General features: G+C 40.8%; 1 protein-coding gene across 1 annotated transcript in view; it reads right to left on the bottom strand.

The window, feature by feature from the left end:
* The window catches only part of kcnh3 (potassium voltage-gated channel, subfamily H (eag-related), member 3), a gene marked incomplete at its 3' end in the record, with an annotated part of 202,757 nt that overhangs the window by 57,559 nt on the left and 127,654 nt on the right, over positions 1 to 17,544 (bottom strand). Inside the window, exon 3 of the mRNA XM_083996055.1 lies at positions 12,992 to 13,126. Coding sequence (XP_083852181.1) covers positions 12,992 to 13,126 — 135 coding nt within the window. The remainder of the gene's footprint in view (positions 1 to 12,991; positions 13,127 to 17,544) is intronic.

Here is a 17,544-nt window from a genome sequence, read left to right as displayed (position 1 = left end):
ATCTACCTTTATACTGTATGGAGCTTTAACACAAACATCTACCTTTATACTGTATGGAGCTTTAACACAAACATCTACCTTTATACTGTATGGAGCTTTAACACAAACATCTACCTTTACACCGTATGGAGCTTTAACACAAACATCTACCTTTATACTGTATGGAGCTTTAACACAAACATCTACCTTTATACTGTATGGAGCTTTAACACAAACATCTACCTTTATACTGTATGGAGCTTTAACACAAACATCTACCTTTATACTGTATGGAGCTTTAACACAAACATCTACCTTTATACTGTATGGAGCTTTAACACAAACATCTACCTTTATACTGTATGGAGCTTTAACACAAACATCTACCTTTATACTATATGGAGCTTTAACACAAACATCTACCTTTATACTGTATGGAGCTTTAACACAAACATCTACCTTTATACTGTATGGAGCTTTAACACAAACATCTACCTTTATACTGTATGGAGCTTTAACACAAACATCTACCTTTATACTGTATGGAGCTTTAACACAAACATCTACCTTTATACTATATGGAGCTTTAACACAAACATCTACCTTTATACTGTATGGAGCTTTAACACAAACATCTACCTTTATACTGTATGGAGCTTTAACACAAACATCTACCTTTATACTATATGGAGCTTTAACACAAACATCTACCTTTATACTATATGGAGCTTTAACACAAACATCTACCTTTATACTGTATGGAGCTTTAACACAAACATCTACCTTTATACTATATGGAGCTTTAACACAAACATCTACCTTTATACTGTATGGAGCTTTAACACAAACATCTACCTTTATACTGTATGGAGCAGCATCTCTGTTGTACACTAGTTGATCTTTCTGAGCTCCATCACGGCTGCTCAGCTCCAGTCTCTGCAGCTGTTGTGTAAATATTTGATGTGATATTGATCTGCTGTCGGCCTTTGTGGCTCTTTATTGACTAAACACGTTCTTGAGGTAGAATCTGATGATCTGCTTCACTAAAACTCCTTCACCGTCTCACTCGTCTCAGTGTCTTTTATCATTACTATTATTCAATAACGCAGGATAAAAAGCAGGTAAACTGATCTCAGAGCAGCCTACAGTAAATCCTCTCTCGTTCTCTCCATTTCCACTTTTCATTTCCTGTTTTCGCTTGCTGCCTGTGTGTGTCCATAACATGATGTCATGTTTGGCAAAATGTCAGCGGATCAGAGTGATTTTCAGCCGGCAGATTTCATTTGTTCGGTGTTGTTTAAAGGGATAGTTCAACATTTGGGCAAATTGGCCCATTGCCATAATCCCTATAGTCATAGCAGTAGGTTTGTTACCTTTAATTGTCGGTGCAAGCTGTTTTTAGAACGGCGGAGCAGAGCCGTGAGCTGCTCAGAGCTACGCTACTGAGGCTCATGGGATTTCTTTGGTTTCCCTCATCAAACTCATCAAATACAAAATCCAACAACTCCACAACGCTCTGGTGGACACGTTGTGACCTGCACATTCACCACGCTATGAGATAATAACACAACGTTACCAGACAGAGTTGTTTTAGAGGGAAATTCATGCAAAACCGCTGATTCACGTTGCCTTCAGGGACAGTTTTCATCAAGCAGTCTCTGTATTTCCCTCTAAAACAACTCTTGGGAAACTAAGAAATCCCATGAGCCTCCGTAGCGTAGCTCTGAGCAGCTCACGGCTCTGCTCCGCCGTTCTAAAAATAGCTTGCACCGACAATTAAAGGTAACGAACCTACTGCTATGACTATAGGGATTATGGCAATGGGCCAATTTAATTTGTCAAAATGTTGAACTATCCTTTTAAGGAACACTGTTCAGATGCGGATGCAAATTTCTCACTGTTTATTCTCAGATTCATCATAGACGTGTATGTGTGTGTATGCGTGTATGTGTTTGGACACACAGGTGTAGGTGCAGGTGAACCCGGTCTAATCTCGTCTTCTGGGAAGTTTGAAACAGAGGAAACCAGACGGAGGTGGAAGGAGATGAAAGTTTGTCTGCGGAGCCGAAGCCGCAGCGGGCCGGAGTATTAGCAGATGAAAGCAGAGGAGGAGGGTGGATTCAAGGTCGGTGGAGGCTGATGGGATAATTTTACAGTCGGCAGACAGACAGACAGACAGACAGGAGAAGTTGCAGGTTGGATGTGTTGGCTGCGTGTTCGGAGGATGAGTCACGCTGCTCGGTTTGCTGAGGATACGATCACAGACGTCCCTGAACACCGGCTCAACAGAAAAGAAAAAAGAAAAAAAGAAAAAATCAATGTGTCTGTGAGTGCATCAGTAACAACCCTCAGGTTCACACTGGGACGGAGCCTCGATCAGCAACCTGCTCACTGGGAAAACCACAGATTAATTAAAGGGACAGTTCGCTTCGTTTTTTTTTCTTTAAAGAAAACAAGAGTGTGATGGTGATTTTGTGTTCAGAGTTTCTATTGTTGAACATTTTCCAAAGTTTTTGTTTTGTTTTGTTTTGTTTTGTTTCCTTCTGAAGCTCAACAGGGAAAAAACCGTCAGGAGGGGAAAACATTACTTTCTTAATTGGACTGAAGAAGCATAAACTGTTTTTCACTGTTTCTTTTTTTTCTTAAACTCAAGAAAAAAATATAATAAAAAAAAAACGTGTGAAGAAAAGTTCAGGTTTTGTTTTTAATGTCTGTTTGCAGTAGTTGTTCCATTTCCATTTCCAATCTGCAAATTATTGAATTTGTCCCGATCTTTTTGGGGAATGACAAAATCATTTTTTTAGAAACTTCGACCATCACGTTGAGGTTTGTTAGTGAAAATCTGTGACATTTACAGTATTTTCTGTAATAATCCAAAAACTCACTGTGAAAATCCCATCAACACAAGAATGAATCAGATTCATGACCCAAAGTGAAACACAATCTGCAGGTTTTGGTGATAAAACAGTTGATGAAAATAAAACTTAACCAGAAGCTACAGAAACAAGAATGGTAGGGGACAAAAATTAGTATATTTGAATGTGGATTTTGTCACGTATCAGTTTCATTGTTAAAAAACCTGATGAAAAGATGATCGACCAAAATGTGAAACACAATCAGACCAACAGGTTGATGACACCTGTGTGGTTTACTCGTGCATGAAGGACTGTTTCTGTTTCTATAATGTTCTTCTATAATGTTTAAAAACCACAAGAAGTGAATGCAACAACAACAGAATAACTCCAGACAGGTAGGAAGCTCCTCGGTGTCAGACACAGCTCTGATCCTGCAGACAAACTTACAAACACGCAAAAACCCACTCAGACCTCACAGCTGCTGCTTGTTTTAAAATCAGAAATAAATCTGCCTGACTTCAGACTTTAGACTTCAGACTTGAGAGGTGACTGAGCAGAGGGAACGTGTTTGTCCCTCGTGGAGCCGTCGTGTTTCTTCTGGCCTCAGACTCAGACTCGGCGCTGCCGTTTGAACCAGGAGACTGTGAAGTCCATCCAGCTGCAGCCTGGGACCGGTCCCTGCTGCCGCTCTGGTGCCAGATATTTATATATATATTTATATATAATACCACTGGTGTTCAGATACTGCACTGTGGGATTCAGCCTCCGCTTCTGCTCTTCCACGACTGTGTGAGCTTTATTTGTCTCCTGATGGAAGAACGACGGATCATTTAACATCTCTATTCTCTGAAATGTGGCACAGAGCACTAATAATCTATTATATTGATTAGATTGCTTATTGATGGCAGCAGCTGGCCTCATGTAACCGTCTCCTGCAGGAGAGTGGGCTCACCAGCTATAGGCACTAGGTTTTAGGGCTGTTCGATTTTGCCCAAAAATAAAATCTCGATTTTCTTCTCTGAAAAATCGATTTCCGATTAGGATTACGATTTTTTTGTTAAATGACAAACTATTTTGTGTTTCGTTTGTGTCTTTTTAAATGGACCTAGAGTCTAATTTAAAAAAAATAATAAAAAAAATATCTATCTATCTAAAAATGTGAGAGCTGCAACTGTGTAGTGGAAAAGGGCCGTTTGTCTTTTTGGCAACGAAATCCTCACTGGTCTTAGCAAAATGCCGACATGCTTGTTTCCAGTGTGTGGGGAGAGCAGTGGGAGAGCGTGATGGGAGGAAGGAGGCGGCAGTCATTACGGTAATTCAGCGCAGCCCAGATTCATGAACGGGGGTTTACTGTAATTACCTAGTTTGAGTAAAAAAATTGATTTTTACGATTTCAAAAAAGTCGATTTTTACGATTCCAAATAATCGCAATTACGATTTTAAATCGATTAATCGAACAGCCATACTAGGTTTCCATTACAGGTTTTGTCAAAATAAAAGCGATATTTCTGAAATTTTGAAAAAGTATCATTGCTATTTGCAGATGTTTCCATTTAAAGATGTTATGTGAATGAGCCTTAACTCTCATGAAGTCTAGTCTCGCGATATCCCATAATTCTCTTTAAATTCTGGTCCTGTGATACTTCACTTTGAGAAAGATGGACGTAAGCGCCTTGTGTTTCCAAGGCGTCGGGACAGCGATCTCAGCTGCTGCTGCTGTTATTGTTTTTAACAGAAGACGAAGGCAGCACTTGATTGCTCCAAGGCAAAGCTCTTATGTAAATATCATATATTATTTATTCTATATATTATGTGTGGCGGCGGCCATGAATCAGGGATTTCTGGGAGAGGGTTGTGAATGAGGATTTCACAGACGCAACTATGGAAACTGAACTTCATCAACAGTTTTTTATTGCAATATACAGGTTTTGTGCATTTCTAGGTGAAATGGAAATGCACTGACTGTGGCCTTGGCTCACTTAAAGGCTGGTCGTTCTAAAAGCTGGATGAACATATGGACCCTCGGTGTTGAACATGTTGCTGTGCTGCAGCGCTGACACACTGGGAACTGTTTCACCACGTGTGTGTGTGTGTGTGTGTGTGTGTGTGTGTGTGTGTGTGTGTGTGTGTGTGTGTGTGTGTGTGTGTGTGTGTGTGTGTGTGTGTGAGACACCAGGTTGCAGAAACCTACAATTTTACAATCACACCCACTTCAGGCAGTGATTGGCCGGCTGGCTGCACGCCGACGCTTTCAAGCTCCTTCTCCATCTTAATTACACAACGAACCGTCTCACTTCTCATCAGCACAAAGATAAATCCATCATCAGATCAGACGGAGCAGATGTCTGATCACTGCAGCTCTCGTCTGTGAGCTGCAGTACAGAGCCATGAGGCTAGCTGTTCCCCTTTGTTTCCAGTCGTTATGCTAAGCTACGCTAGCCTCACGCTGCTGAGATGAGTGGCTGCACAGTAGGCTCGGGCGGTATCCAAATGTTGATACCTTCAAACTTCCTCCACATTTTATACGGTATTACTGTGACTAATTAAAAATGATGACGTACAGTAAGTGGCATTACCAAACATTGGCTCGTGTCTTCACCGTTCAGAAACTGAATACTAGGGCTAAACATTAGCAGAACAAAATCTCTTTGGTCGATTGGTCGCAGGAAAAAACAAACAAACATTTGGAGCCCTGTCTTGTCAAAATTAAGTCAAAATCAATATGACTGAACTGTATATGAAAGGCTATAGGGCTTTTATTTTGAAGGGCCAGATACAGGAAGTCGTGACAGTGACATTCGCTGTCAGTTTTTTTTTTTTACACGGCACGGCAGGTCCGGCCCAAGGGGGCAGTTGTCGGTCTGAGAAGTGAAGTCACTTTCGCGTTCAAAAAACTGCAATCCCCTCGGCTTCCTCTGGGGGCTGGTGTCAGAAGGGAGCAACTCTCCATTGACCGCCATGTTAAAAAAGCCGACTTTACAGCTTTAAAAAACATATTTACAGCCTGGTACCATTTATTTTTTTGGTCTCAACCGATAGTTTCTACCGCCGCACACACTCTGAGGGGGGTGATTTTTTTTTTAAATTCTACCGTTTTACTATTATTAGGTTTAAAATTCTGGCCTCTCCAAATATGGCAAGTAAAATCCAACATGGCGCAGTTCAAACCCCCGTAGTAGCGGCACAAAACAGACTCCCCCAAACCAATGGGTCACGTCACGGTGCTACGGCCATTCTTTTTACAGTCTATTGTCCGGCCCCTACTTTTTTTTTTCTTGTCAAGAGCGACTTTTCCCCGATGTTGTTCCAGATGTTTCTGGTTTGGAGACGTATCACTGCTGTTTTCAACGATTAGCGGGACCCGTCCCACAGCGTTCACCGGCGATACCGTTGCTATTTTTAAACACCTGCAGTAGATACGGTATTACCGTAATACCGCCCAAGCCTAGCACTGCACAGGAAAACACACACTCACATAGCATGAGTGTGAGTCAGGAAGCTGTGGAGCTTTGTGGGTCATTGTTACTGTGCATTTCCTCAGTGTTTACTCAGAGCTGCTGCTGCTCAGACTGGAGGAGGAGGAGGAGGAGGAGGAGGAGGAGGAGGAGGAGGAGGAGGAGGAGGAGATGTAGAGACGAGCCGGTCGCTCTGCCTCGGGCTCAGACTGCTGATCGCTCTACAACACACAGCCTGTTCTCTGAGGGAGAGAGTGGGTTGGCTACACATGTTAAATTATTAACACTGTCAATTAACACAGAGTGCATGCACAGTGTGTGTGTGTGTTTCAAAGTGCAGATCTTTCAATGCTGAGCACAATTAAAGGACAATTCCGGGCAAATTCAACTCAGGGGCTGTATTTTCCTAACATTGTTGTGTCTGTCCCCGCATCGCCACGGCAACGATGAATGGGAGCGGATTGAAGTTCTGCTGCTTAGGCTGTTTCCATCCCTCAAAGCCACAGACAGCGTCAGATGGAGACTCAAACATGCACCGAGAAGTTTATTTACTTCAAGCAAGACGACATGTTTGTAAAACTAGATCTAATTCAAAGTCTGGCGGAGTCGAGACCCAAGTTGACGCTCGGTGTGTTCAGGTGCAGTGGGAAGCTCCCGTTTGTGTCATAAACACAGGAATATCAAATCTTGACTTGCTTGAAGTAAATAAACTTCTGGGTGCATCTGACACTGTCTGTGGGAAAAAATGTACACTTCAAGCAAGTCAAGAGTTGATTGAGTTGAGTTGACAACTAAAATGTTAGGAAAATACAGCCCGAGTTGAATTTGCCCAGAATTGTCCTTTAAGCAGTCAAACACTGGGATCTCTAGCAGCCGAACCTGAGCAGCTCCTCCTGTCTGCAGGTTAATGTTCGTGTCGACTCATCGCATCATAAATGTCAATGTCTTCTCCTCTTTTCTTGTTGTTTGTCACTTTTTCCATCTTTTATTTCACATCTCACATCCATGAGGAGCCTTCGGGAGCTCGGCCTCAATCAGAGCGTCACCAGAATCAGAAAATAGAAACCGTTTAAATCCTCTTTTGTCTCCCTCTCTTCTCCTTTCTGTCTGTCTCATTGTGTTTGTCGTCCCTCGTGCCGCTCGTTCTCTGCTCCAAATTTGGGAGCTTGAATTTAAAATGTAATAACTCAAGCGGAGTGTTAAACACAGGCGTAGTGTATGAAAGCAGGCTTCAATCATTTCTGCACCGAGGCAATGAGATATTCAGCCAAATGAGAGAGAGAGCGCCGGGCAAGTGGGAGAAAATTGGGTAAGTGGTTTCAAGCAGGTGCTCTTTCCCACCAGGAAGCTCTGCAGACGGCCGCTCTGAAAGCCAATCTATGAAAAAAAAATGAAATTTTAAACACCCCACTTCATCTTAAGAGTCTTGATTACCGTACTCCTCTCCCTCCCTCCCTCACACAGGCCTGGATCAGATGCATATAAGTGGTGCAGAAATGTAAAGTTGAGATTTGAACGTCTGTAAAATCTGTGTTTTCACTGCAGAACGACAAAATATTGAATGCACAGATCCTTTCAACACAGAAAACTGCTTGTTCAGCTTTGCATGCTTTGTTTCCGGGTAGAAAACCAGCACGTAATTTGAATGAGATCAATAACGAACGAGAGTTTAGCTGTATATATCATATTTTTCACGCCCTATCACCGTTTAGACAAATCTGAAATGATTGAAGAAACATTACTATTTCTGTGTGTGTGTGTTTTGTGTTGCTATGTGTTGTATTTATTCAGTTTGGGGGAATCACAGTGTCTAGAAAGCATCAGTGGCTGCAGCTGACAGGGACAGCTAACGGTAGCTAAGCTAACGGCGGTAGCTAAGCTAACACCAGGACGTCAGCTGTTAAAACCCTCCCGTTGTCGAACACCACATGAAACTACTCCAGTTAGCTCAGTCATGTTGTAACTCAGATATCCGCTGGAAATGTCTTTTTTTTTTTTTTTTGTCATGGACCGTTTATTGAGTCACTGAGTTATTAAAGTTAAACAGGTAGCTAACCGTTAGCCCGGCTAATCTATGATAACCATGACTAATTACAAAAATGTGCACACGTAAATAGTAATGTTTGTCCAATCATTGGTTTTATAGACTTTACAAACATCAGATTAGTCTAAACGGCGATATAGTAGCCTAACATGAAAAATTAGATACATATAGCGAAACTCTTGTCCGTCACTATTGTTCTCATGCTGGTTTTCTACCCGGAAGTAGTTGTAAACAACAAGGAGATTCATTCTATTAGTCGTGCAGATGCTGAATCCCGGTGAGTTCAAGTTCACAACCAGACTGAGACCAGCTCTGGTCAGCGTCACTGAAATATTAAGGAACTACTTTAAACCCAAAGTTGGAGAAGAATGAAGGCAATTAATGAGAAAAACAGAAAAGTTTGACTAATTAAACTGAGATGAAGTCAGAACAATCTTCATTAGTCAGACTGTGTTGGTTTAACCAGTCTGACATTAATCTGCCTCTGCACAGATACATACACAGAGGATGACTCGGGTCAGTTTCCTTTTTTGTGGCCTGGTTTGGGTCGATTTGATTTAATTTGATTATTCTTTATTTCGAACATATTAAAAAGAGAAAACAACAACTCTGATATTTAAATCAGTAAACAAAGAATGCTGGAAAAGGAGCAGGAGGAAGCCGAGCTTTTCTGTTCCCAGCCCTTAATCACTTCTCCATCGATCCATATTCAAAGTAAAACAAAATAAACCGGATACAAGCAAACAAAGTCAACAACAGACTCACTCTCAGTTTTATAATCACCTTTCCCTGTGCAGTCAAAATGATATTCCAACCTACTTTTCCTCATTCTCATATTTTTTTCAGAGGGGCCACCGCCACTACTTAAAAGAATCCTAGAGGAAACACTGATGTTGGTGCTGTTTCTCAGCTCCTTCTCCAGACCATTCCCACAAACTGTTATGCACATAATTTTTCAGAGTTGTTCTGACATTATAAAAGTCTCTTAAAATTCAATTCCCCTCTCAGATTATATACCCACCCACCCTGCAATCTTGTGTTTAACCAAGTCGGTGAATTTCAGATGAGTTTGTGTGCTCAAGTTATCCAGTGTTATTGACGATTCTGTAGGTTGGATTTGTCGGTATTCCCCCATATCCCCACACAGTAGCTCAGATATGGAAGTATGAGTGCATTATACATTCAATAATATATACAATTGGGATTGGCTCCAGATTCAACTGTTGAGACCTCTATTCCATGGTTTTTGTTACACCCACAAGAACGAACATTTTGCTTGTTTTTTTACAAGCCAAACACCATCACATCAAAGGGATAGTTCAACATTTTGGCAAAATTGGCCCATTGCCATAATCCATATGGTCTAAAACGCTCTGGTGGACAAGTTGTGACCTGCACATTCACCACGCTATGAGATAATAACACAACGTTACCAGACAGAGTTGTTTTAGAGGGAAATTCATGCAAAACCCCTGATGCGTGTTGCCTTCAGGGACAGTTTTTCATCAAGCAGTCTCTGTATTTCCCTCTAAAACAACTCTGTGTGGTAACGTTGTGTTATTATCTCATAGCGTGGTGAATGTGCAGGTCACAACTTGTCCACCAGAGCGTTGTGGAGTTGTTGGATTGTGTATTTGATGAGTTTGATGAGGGAAACCAAGAAATCCCATAATGAGCCTCCGTAGCGTAGCTCTGAGCAGCTCACGGCTCTGCTCCGCCGTTCTAAAAATAGCTTGCACCGACAATTAAAGGTAACGAACCTACTGCTATGACTATAGGGATTATGGCAATAGGACAATTTGCCAAAAATGTTGAACTATCCCTTTAACACAACAAGTCGTTTCGGGACAGTCTGTCTAAACTTAAAAAAAAAAAAAAAATAGATTTATCGTAGATATGAGATGATTTTATACAATCAACTGTGTTGTTGTTGCAGCAGCTGTGAACCAACAACATGTGAGTGGAGTTTGCATATTTCCTGACAGCAATTAATTCCAGTCTGCTTCTAATTAACTCACAAACAATTTCAATTGTGACCCCTCCTCATTACGAGTGTGTGTGTGCGTTATCATCAGACTTCACTGTGACGAGCTGACAGGATGTTTATGGTTCACCCTGCGCACTTTATTAGAAGCACTCGTTAATATCAAAGCAATAATTGACAGACACTTATTTCATCAGGGAGAGATTTACACGAGGGGGAAACGACGACACAGGATGGGGGGAAAAAAAGCAATTAAAATTATTAATTGATGCTTAATTGTTGTTTGTTTGGAGCTGCAGTAACTCTTTGGGGCTCTTCACTGCCGAAGGGAGTGAGCGGTAATAAAAACGATGTTCAGGCTGAAGGGTGACGATGACAGGATGAGAGGGTTTTTATTTGAATCCGACGTAATGAGACATGAAAACCACACCAGCCTCTGAAATGTCAGCACAGACGTAACGGAGATAGAAACACGGAGCCACTTCTCTGCTGTAAACTGCTTTTTGAATCAGTTTGGAGCGAGGGATGATGTTGTTTTATCTAGTTTGTTTTTTTTACCTTGACTTTTGATCTTTAGTGCAGATTTCTAACGTGTATCTACAGGTTAATTATTAAAGAGATACTGTAGTTTAACATTTTGTCAAATTGGCCCATTGCCATAATCCCTATAGTCACAGCAGTAGGTTCGTTACCTTTAATAATTGTCGGTGCAAGCTATTTTTAGAACGGTGGAGCAGAGCCGTGAGCTGCTCAGAGCTACGCTACGGAGGCTCATTATGGGATTTCTTGGTTTCCCTCATCAAACTCATCAAATACACAATCCAACAACTCCACAACGCTCTGGTGGACAAGTTGTGACCTGCACATTCACCACGCTATGAGATAATAACACAACGTTACCAGACAGAGTTGTTTTAGAGGGAAATACAGAGACTGCTTGATGAAAAACTGTCCCTGAAGCCAATGTGCATCAGCGGTTTTGCATGAATTTCCCTCTAAAACAACTCTGTGTGGTAACGTTGTGTTATTATCTCATAGCGTGGTGAATGTGCAGCTCACATCTTGTCCACCAGAGCATTGTGGAGTAGTTGGATTGTGTATTTGATGAGTTTGATGAGGGAAACCAAGAAATCCCATGAGCCTCCTCTGTAGCGTAGCTCTGAGCAGCTCGCGGCTCTGCTCCGCCGTTCAAAAAACAGCTTGCACCGACAATTAAAGGTAACGAACCTACTGCTATGACTATAGGGATTATGGCAATGGGCCAATTTGCCAAAATGTTGAACTATCCCTTTAACAACAACAGAGGCTCCTCACTCAGGATTCAACTCACTCCTCACATGAAGCCTGTGAACGTGCAGAGGGGGCTTCTGGGTAACGGTGGTTGTATGTCATCCTGAGCCAGACTGGTTGTTTGTTTTCTCTCCTCCATAAATAAATTCAAACTCTGGATTCAAACGTCCGACCTCTGACCCTGCAGACTGATACTGATCCACTCTGCAGGGTTTTTGTCCGTGATGCCTTCACTGTCATCACGTAAAGTCAGAGCGGGCGCTGCTGGAGCACGAGGTGAGCATGAAAAAATAAAACATGTGAAGTGACCTTTTTGCTGAGAGGAAACTGATGCATCATTGATGGAGGAGTCAGCGGTAAAAATAGACATTAAATGAATCTGAATTACCGTAACCTTCGCCCTGTCCATTATGACAGATGTGACGTTTAGAGAAAATACCCATAATAATCATTCACACTGGACTCATGTCTGTTGTTTTTGTCTGTTGAATTTGTTAATGCAATTTATTGTTTGAGTCACAATGATGTGTTTTAACCAGCGTGTGGATCCGAAGGCAATATGTAGCTATATACTACATTATAAATGTTGCTTATTTGACCAATATAAATTGAATTTAATTCACATTTTTGTTCCTGAATCTTTTTTTTTTGGATCAAAGTTTTCCCGATCGCGCTAAAACGTTTGTGAACAACACAAACTGACCGTTTGATCCAGATTAACCCTCCTGTTGTCCTCCTGGGTCAAGGAAGAAAGGAAGGAAGGAAGGACGAAGGGAAAGATGGAAGGAAGGAAGGACAATGGAAAAGATGGCAGGAAAGAAGGAAGGGAAATAGGAAGGAAAGATAGAAGGAGGGAGGGAACAGATTGGGTCAATTGAGTCAAAAAGGAAGGAAGACGTAAGGATGAAGTGAAGGAAGGAAGGAAGGAAGGAAGGAAGGAAGGAAGGAAGGAAGGAAGGAAGGAAGGAAGGAAGGAAGGAAGGAAGGGATTGTGGAAAGAAGGAAAGGAAAAAGGAAGGAAAGAAAGATGGAGGGAGGGAACAGATTCGTTCAAGGAAGAAGGAAGGAAGAAGGGAGGAAAGAAGGAAGAGAGAAAGGAAGGAAAGAAGGAAGGATGGAGGAAGGAAACACAGGAGGGTTAACCAAGTCTGGATTACGTGATCCAATCCGATCTCAGAATCCGTTTCTAGTTTTGGAACAACCCATTTTCAAGATTTGATACAAAATCCGATTAGATTACCTTCTGAATGACTGGGTGTTAGATGTTAGATGATTCAGGTGTGTGTGTGTGTGTGTGTGTGTGTGTGTGTGTGTGTGTGTGTGTGTGTGTGTGTGTGTGTGTGTGTGTGTGTGTGTGTGTGTGTTATTGATGAGTCCTCCTGACCTGTCTCCGGTCCCTGCTCGGCGTCCTGGTCCCTCTTCTTGTCCGTGATGTCTTTGTGGGACACGAGGAACAGAACCACTTCCCCCTTCTCATTCTTAATGGGCACGATGTCCAGAAGACACCAGAACTGAGTCCCTGCAGAGGAGAAGACACCTCCTTAGACATAGAGTCCTTTATTGTCACATTGTCACCAACATTTACTGTTAAAACACGTCTTAGCAGCTCCACACGGCAGTAGGACAGTAAAAAAAAAAAACAATATATAAAAAATACAGTGGACAGAATAAAAACAAGTCTCCATAAATATGGAGATGTGCATTTTAGTGCAAAAGTGCAAAACATGAGACACATCCATGTTATTTCTCACTGTCAGGAAACAATGTGTGAGTTATGGTCTGTCACCGCTGAGGCTCAGCTCATTCATTCCCACTGACGATTTAAACACGTGTTCACAAATATAAATTCATTTAGGAAAGGGCTTTTACTGTGTGCTGGTGGTTTTACACTCGTTTTTAGGAACAGACATTAGTCAGAGTGTCTGTTGACTGACAATAAAGTTTTCTTCATCAGGGACTTTTTTCATGTGTGGATTCGACACATGAAAATAGCCTTTAACTGTATGTTTAATGTTTACAATTTTTACTATTCTGGGTTATTTTAATTTTTAAAAATTGTATGTTTTTATGCTGTTCTCTTTCTGTTTCCATGTTTTGTCTTTATGTAAAGCACATTGAGTTGCCCCTTGGTATGAAATGTGCTTTATAAATAAAGATGCTTTGCCTTGCCAGAGCTCGAGGAGTAGTGAAGACAACAAGGGATTTTTAGACATCACCTCACATGAGACAACCTGAGGATTTATTATGTATACTATGTCAATTAATTAACTCGTTAACACCTTATAAATCATTTCTTAGATGGTATAAACAATGGGGCAGTGGCAGTGACGTGTTGTTTGCCAAATAGTGATCCTACATTTATCTTTATTGTCTCCATCATCAGCATCTCTACCTGTCTGCTCCATCACATTATGTTAAGTTACAACATAATTAATCACCATCTGAATGAAAATGGTCTAAAAGTTTAATTTTGTGTCTCAAATTATGGAAAAATTTACTTTATATCAAATTATCTCAAAAGACCAGATTCATGTAAAGTGTAAAAACCATCCTCATCGTTTAAAATGAGTTTCTATAAGATTCATTTGACCAATTATGAACAGTATAACCAGGGTAACTGCATTAAAACTTGTTCATAACTGTTAATTTAATTTATAAAGCTTAGTTATTAATACAAAGTGTGGTCTTTTTGTAAAGTGTGTATTTATGAGACAACCGAGCTGACTGACTGTTGTTTTGTTCTGTTAATGGGATTATTTATTGGTAACAAGAGAAATGCCAGTCTCATAATACCCCCCCCCCCTCCCCTCTCAGCTGCTGCACAGATGCATGAAATCAGACTAAAACAAGCTGTTTCGTGTTTTTGGTTTCCTGTTACTCACCTGTTAATCTGTGTTGGACTGTTTCCTGCAGCTGATTCCCAGCAGGGGATCAATGTGTGTTCATGATGCATTTACAATAAGCTGCGGGATTAGCTCAGAGAAAACAGCGGCCATATTGTCCCCGTGTGGCTGCAACATGACGGTAAACAACGGCAGCTTGTTCTGTTCCTCTGCATGTAGAAGAATGAGCTGCAGGCAGCGGTAATAGTTGATTCATTTAGTTATCGACCCATTTGTTAATTAATTTATCAGAACACAGAGTTATTACTGAGAGGGGGGTTATAACAGCTGGAGTAACACAGCTGCTAAAGGGATAGTTCACCCAAAATTGAAATTTCAAGTCCAAGTCTTCTCTTCTCTGAGTTACAGGGGGTCTCGGCGTAGCAGTGCATGTCCATATAACGGTTGCAAATGGATACCAACTGTCTTCGTAACAAACAGACACACCAAAAAACATCCAAATACCTCCATGCTGCTCGTATGTAATGTCCATCTTGTATTGAAGCCCCGAAATGCAAAATTGTCCCAAAAAAAATTAAATAAGTCTATATTTCAAGCTTGTTTTGTAGCGGAATCTTCTCTTCCCGGTTCGTCCAAATTTGACGAACCGGGAAGAGGAGCTTTGAGGAGCTTCCGCTACAAAACAAGCTTGAAATATAGACTTTAAAAAAAAATTTGGGACAATTTCGCATTTCGGGGCTTCAATACAAGACGGACATTACATACGAGCAGCATGGAGGTATTTAGATGTTTTTTGGTGTGTCTTTTTGTTACAAGGACAGTTGGTATCCATTTGCAACCGTCATATGGACATGCACTGCTACGCCGAGACCCCCTGTAACTCAGAGAAGCCACGGAGGACTCTGAAAATTTCAATTTTGGGTGAACTATCCCTTTAAAGAGACATGTTACATTGTTGCAGCAGTGAAATAAAACACACATGGTGATTGATTGCACCTCTGGCTGTTTCTCTAGTCGTTGTTTTTCCCCTACATGTAAAGTGGAATATTTGTGTTTTCTGTCATAAAATATTTACAGATGAGAAATTGAAAATTGTATTCTACAGCAGAACAGGTGTGTTATAATAATTAACCCCTCCCACACACACACACACACACACACACACACACACACACACACACACACACACACACACACACACACACACACACAAATTCACCGACCTGTGATTAAAATGGTGACAGGAAACTGGATCATGCTGCACATTCATATCGGTTGGTGTGTGTGTGTATTGTGTGTGTTGTGTGACCCCGGGCTCCTTCCTGAGAGCTGTGGTGATGTGATATTTATATTTATATTTATGAGTACATGTGTGTGTAGTATATATTTATTTTTGTAATTATATATTTATATAGATATTTATGAAGTGTATATATGGTATTTATTTATATAGGTGTATTATGTAGTTAGGATATCTGTGTAGTTACAAACTGCAGTGTTTTGTTATGTCTTAGCTCTTTATTTTATTGTATTTTTTTAATTTCTCTTTTTCTTTCTTTTGTATGTACAATAGTTACATAATTTTTTTTTCTTTTTATACATGTTCGAAAATAAAATTCATTCATTCATTCATTCATTCCTGTTGGTTATGAATGTGTTTATCCCCCCCTCCCCCTCTGGAGAACTGTTAAAATGCTAATGTGCAGCTCATGCAGAGCTGATAAAAGCATGAAACACTTGTAATTGGTCATTTGTGCGTGTGTTTGTTTTGTAGCGCTGCTGTATCTCAGAGGAGCAGACGTTGTGTCGTAGTAGCTACTTTCTTCACCTCCTCACTCATCCTTTCATCCTCAATTGTTAATAAATCAAAGCTGTGATTAAAGAAGAGAGGAGGATAAATCATCTTCTTCCTCTTCCTCTCTCACAGCTTCTCCTCGTTTTCTCACTTTGCTGTTGCTCTTTTTTATTTTTCTTGTCTCGTTGTCACACTTCAGCCTGGAGCTCAGACGAACCACAGGAACGAACGCACCACGAGTCCAGACTCTCATTCATATGAACTTGTGCAGATTTAGATTTTCTAGCGTTTAAAGAAGCTGCTGCTCAGGGTCTTTGTGAGTCGGTCTTTATAGAAACGTCCTGTGGAGTCGTCCGACCATGCAGACGTTCATTCCCTCGCTGCACAGACCGTTTACATTCCTCTCTATGTTTGTTCTGCAAAAAGACTTAAATATGAATATTTGGTGCAGCTGGTTCTTGTCATTACTTTTCTACTGTAGCTTCAGGTCAGAGAAAAGTTTGCATTTAAACTGTTCAAACAAAAGTATGAACGCTCTGACCAGACGTTGTGGGTTTATGTAAAGAGCTGTGGACGCTGAGAGGTTGGACTGTTTGTGGAACATAAACGGTGTATTTTAGTGCGCTGGTCTCTGAATGCACCAAGTTTCATTGTATGTTCTTGTACAATGACAATAAAGAATTTTAAAATCTTGAATATGAACAGAGCAGACCAGAACTGACCAGAGAGAGAGAGAGAGCATCTACTGCAGATCAATCCCTCTCTCTCTCTTGCTCCACTTCACCGGTCAATAATAATAAAAAAAAACCCAAATACTTTAGATCTGGGGCACTCAACCAAGTCGATTGTGATTGGCTGGTAGATCGCGGACTAATTCTCAGTCGAAAAGTAGCCATGACAACGGTACATTAAACTCTTTTAAGGTCCAAGGTGCCGTACAAACATGGCGGTGCAAGATGGTGACACTCTCTAAAGCAAGACCCTTGTTATATGTAGATATAAAAGAATCATATAAGGCTACGGAAATTTTATTTTATAGTGATTATACATTTAAGCAAATATATTTATGGAAAGTATATTCAGATTTTAACAATAAACATTGACAATTATTACACAATGGACCTTTAATAATTGATCAATTAATTTGGTTGTTGCTGGGTAAAGTCTGAAAATAAGTTTCCGCAGAGCTGCAATCACGCTTTCCCACGAACGTGCACTTTAACCAACTCAGAAGAAACTTTTTTTTTTACATCTAGATGTGACGGTTTCTTGTGTGCATTGTAAAAATACGTCATTGAT

The sequence above is a fragment of the Trachurus trachurus genome (assembly GCF_905171665.1).
Source record: "Trachurus trachurus genome assembly, chromosome: 21".
Classification (NCBI taxonomy): domain Eukaryota; kingdom Metazoa; phylum Chordata; class Actinopteri; order Carangiformes; family Carangidae; genus Trachurus; species Trachurus trachurus.
This window is presented reverse-complemented; position numbering and strand designations above follow the sequence as displayed.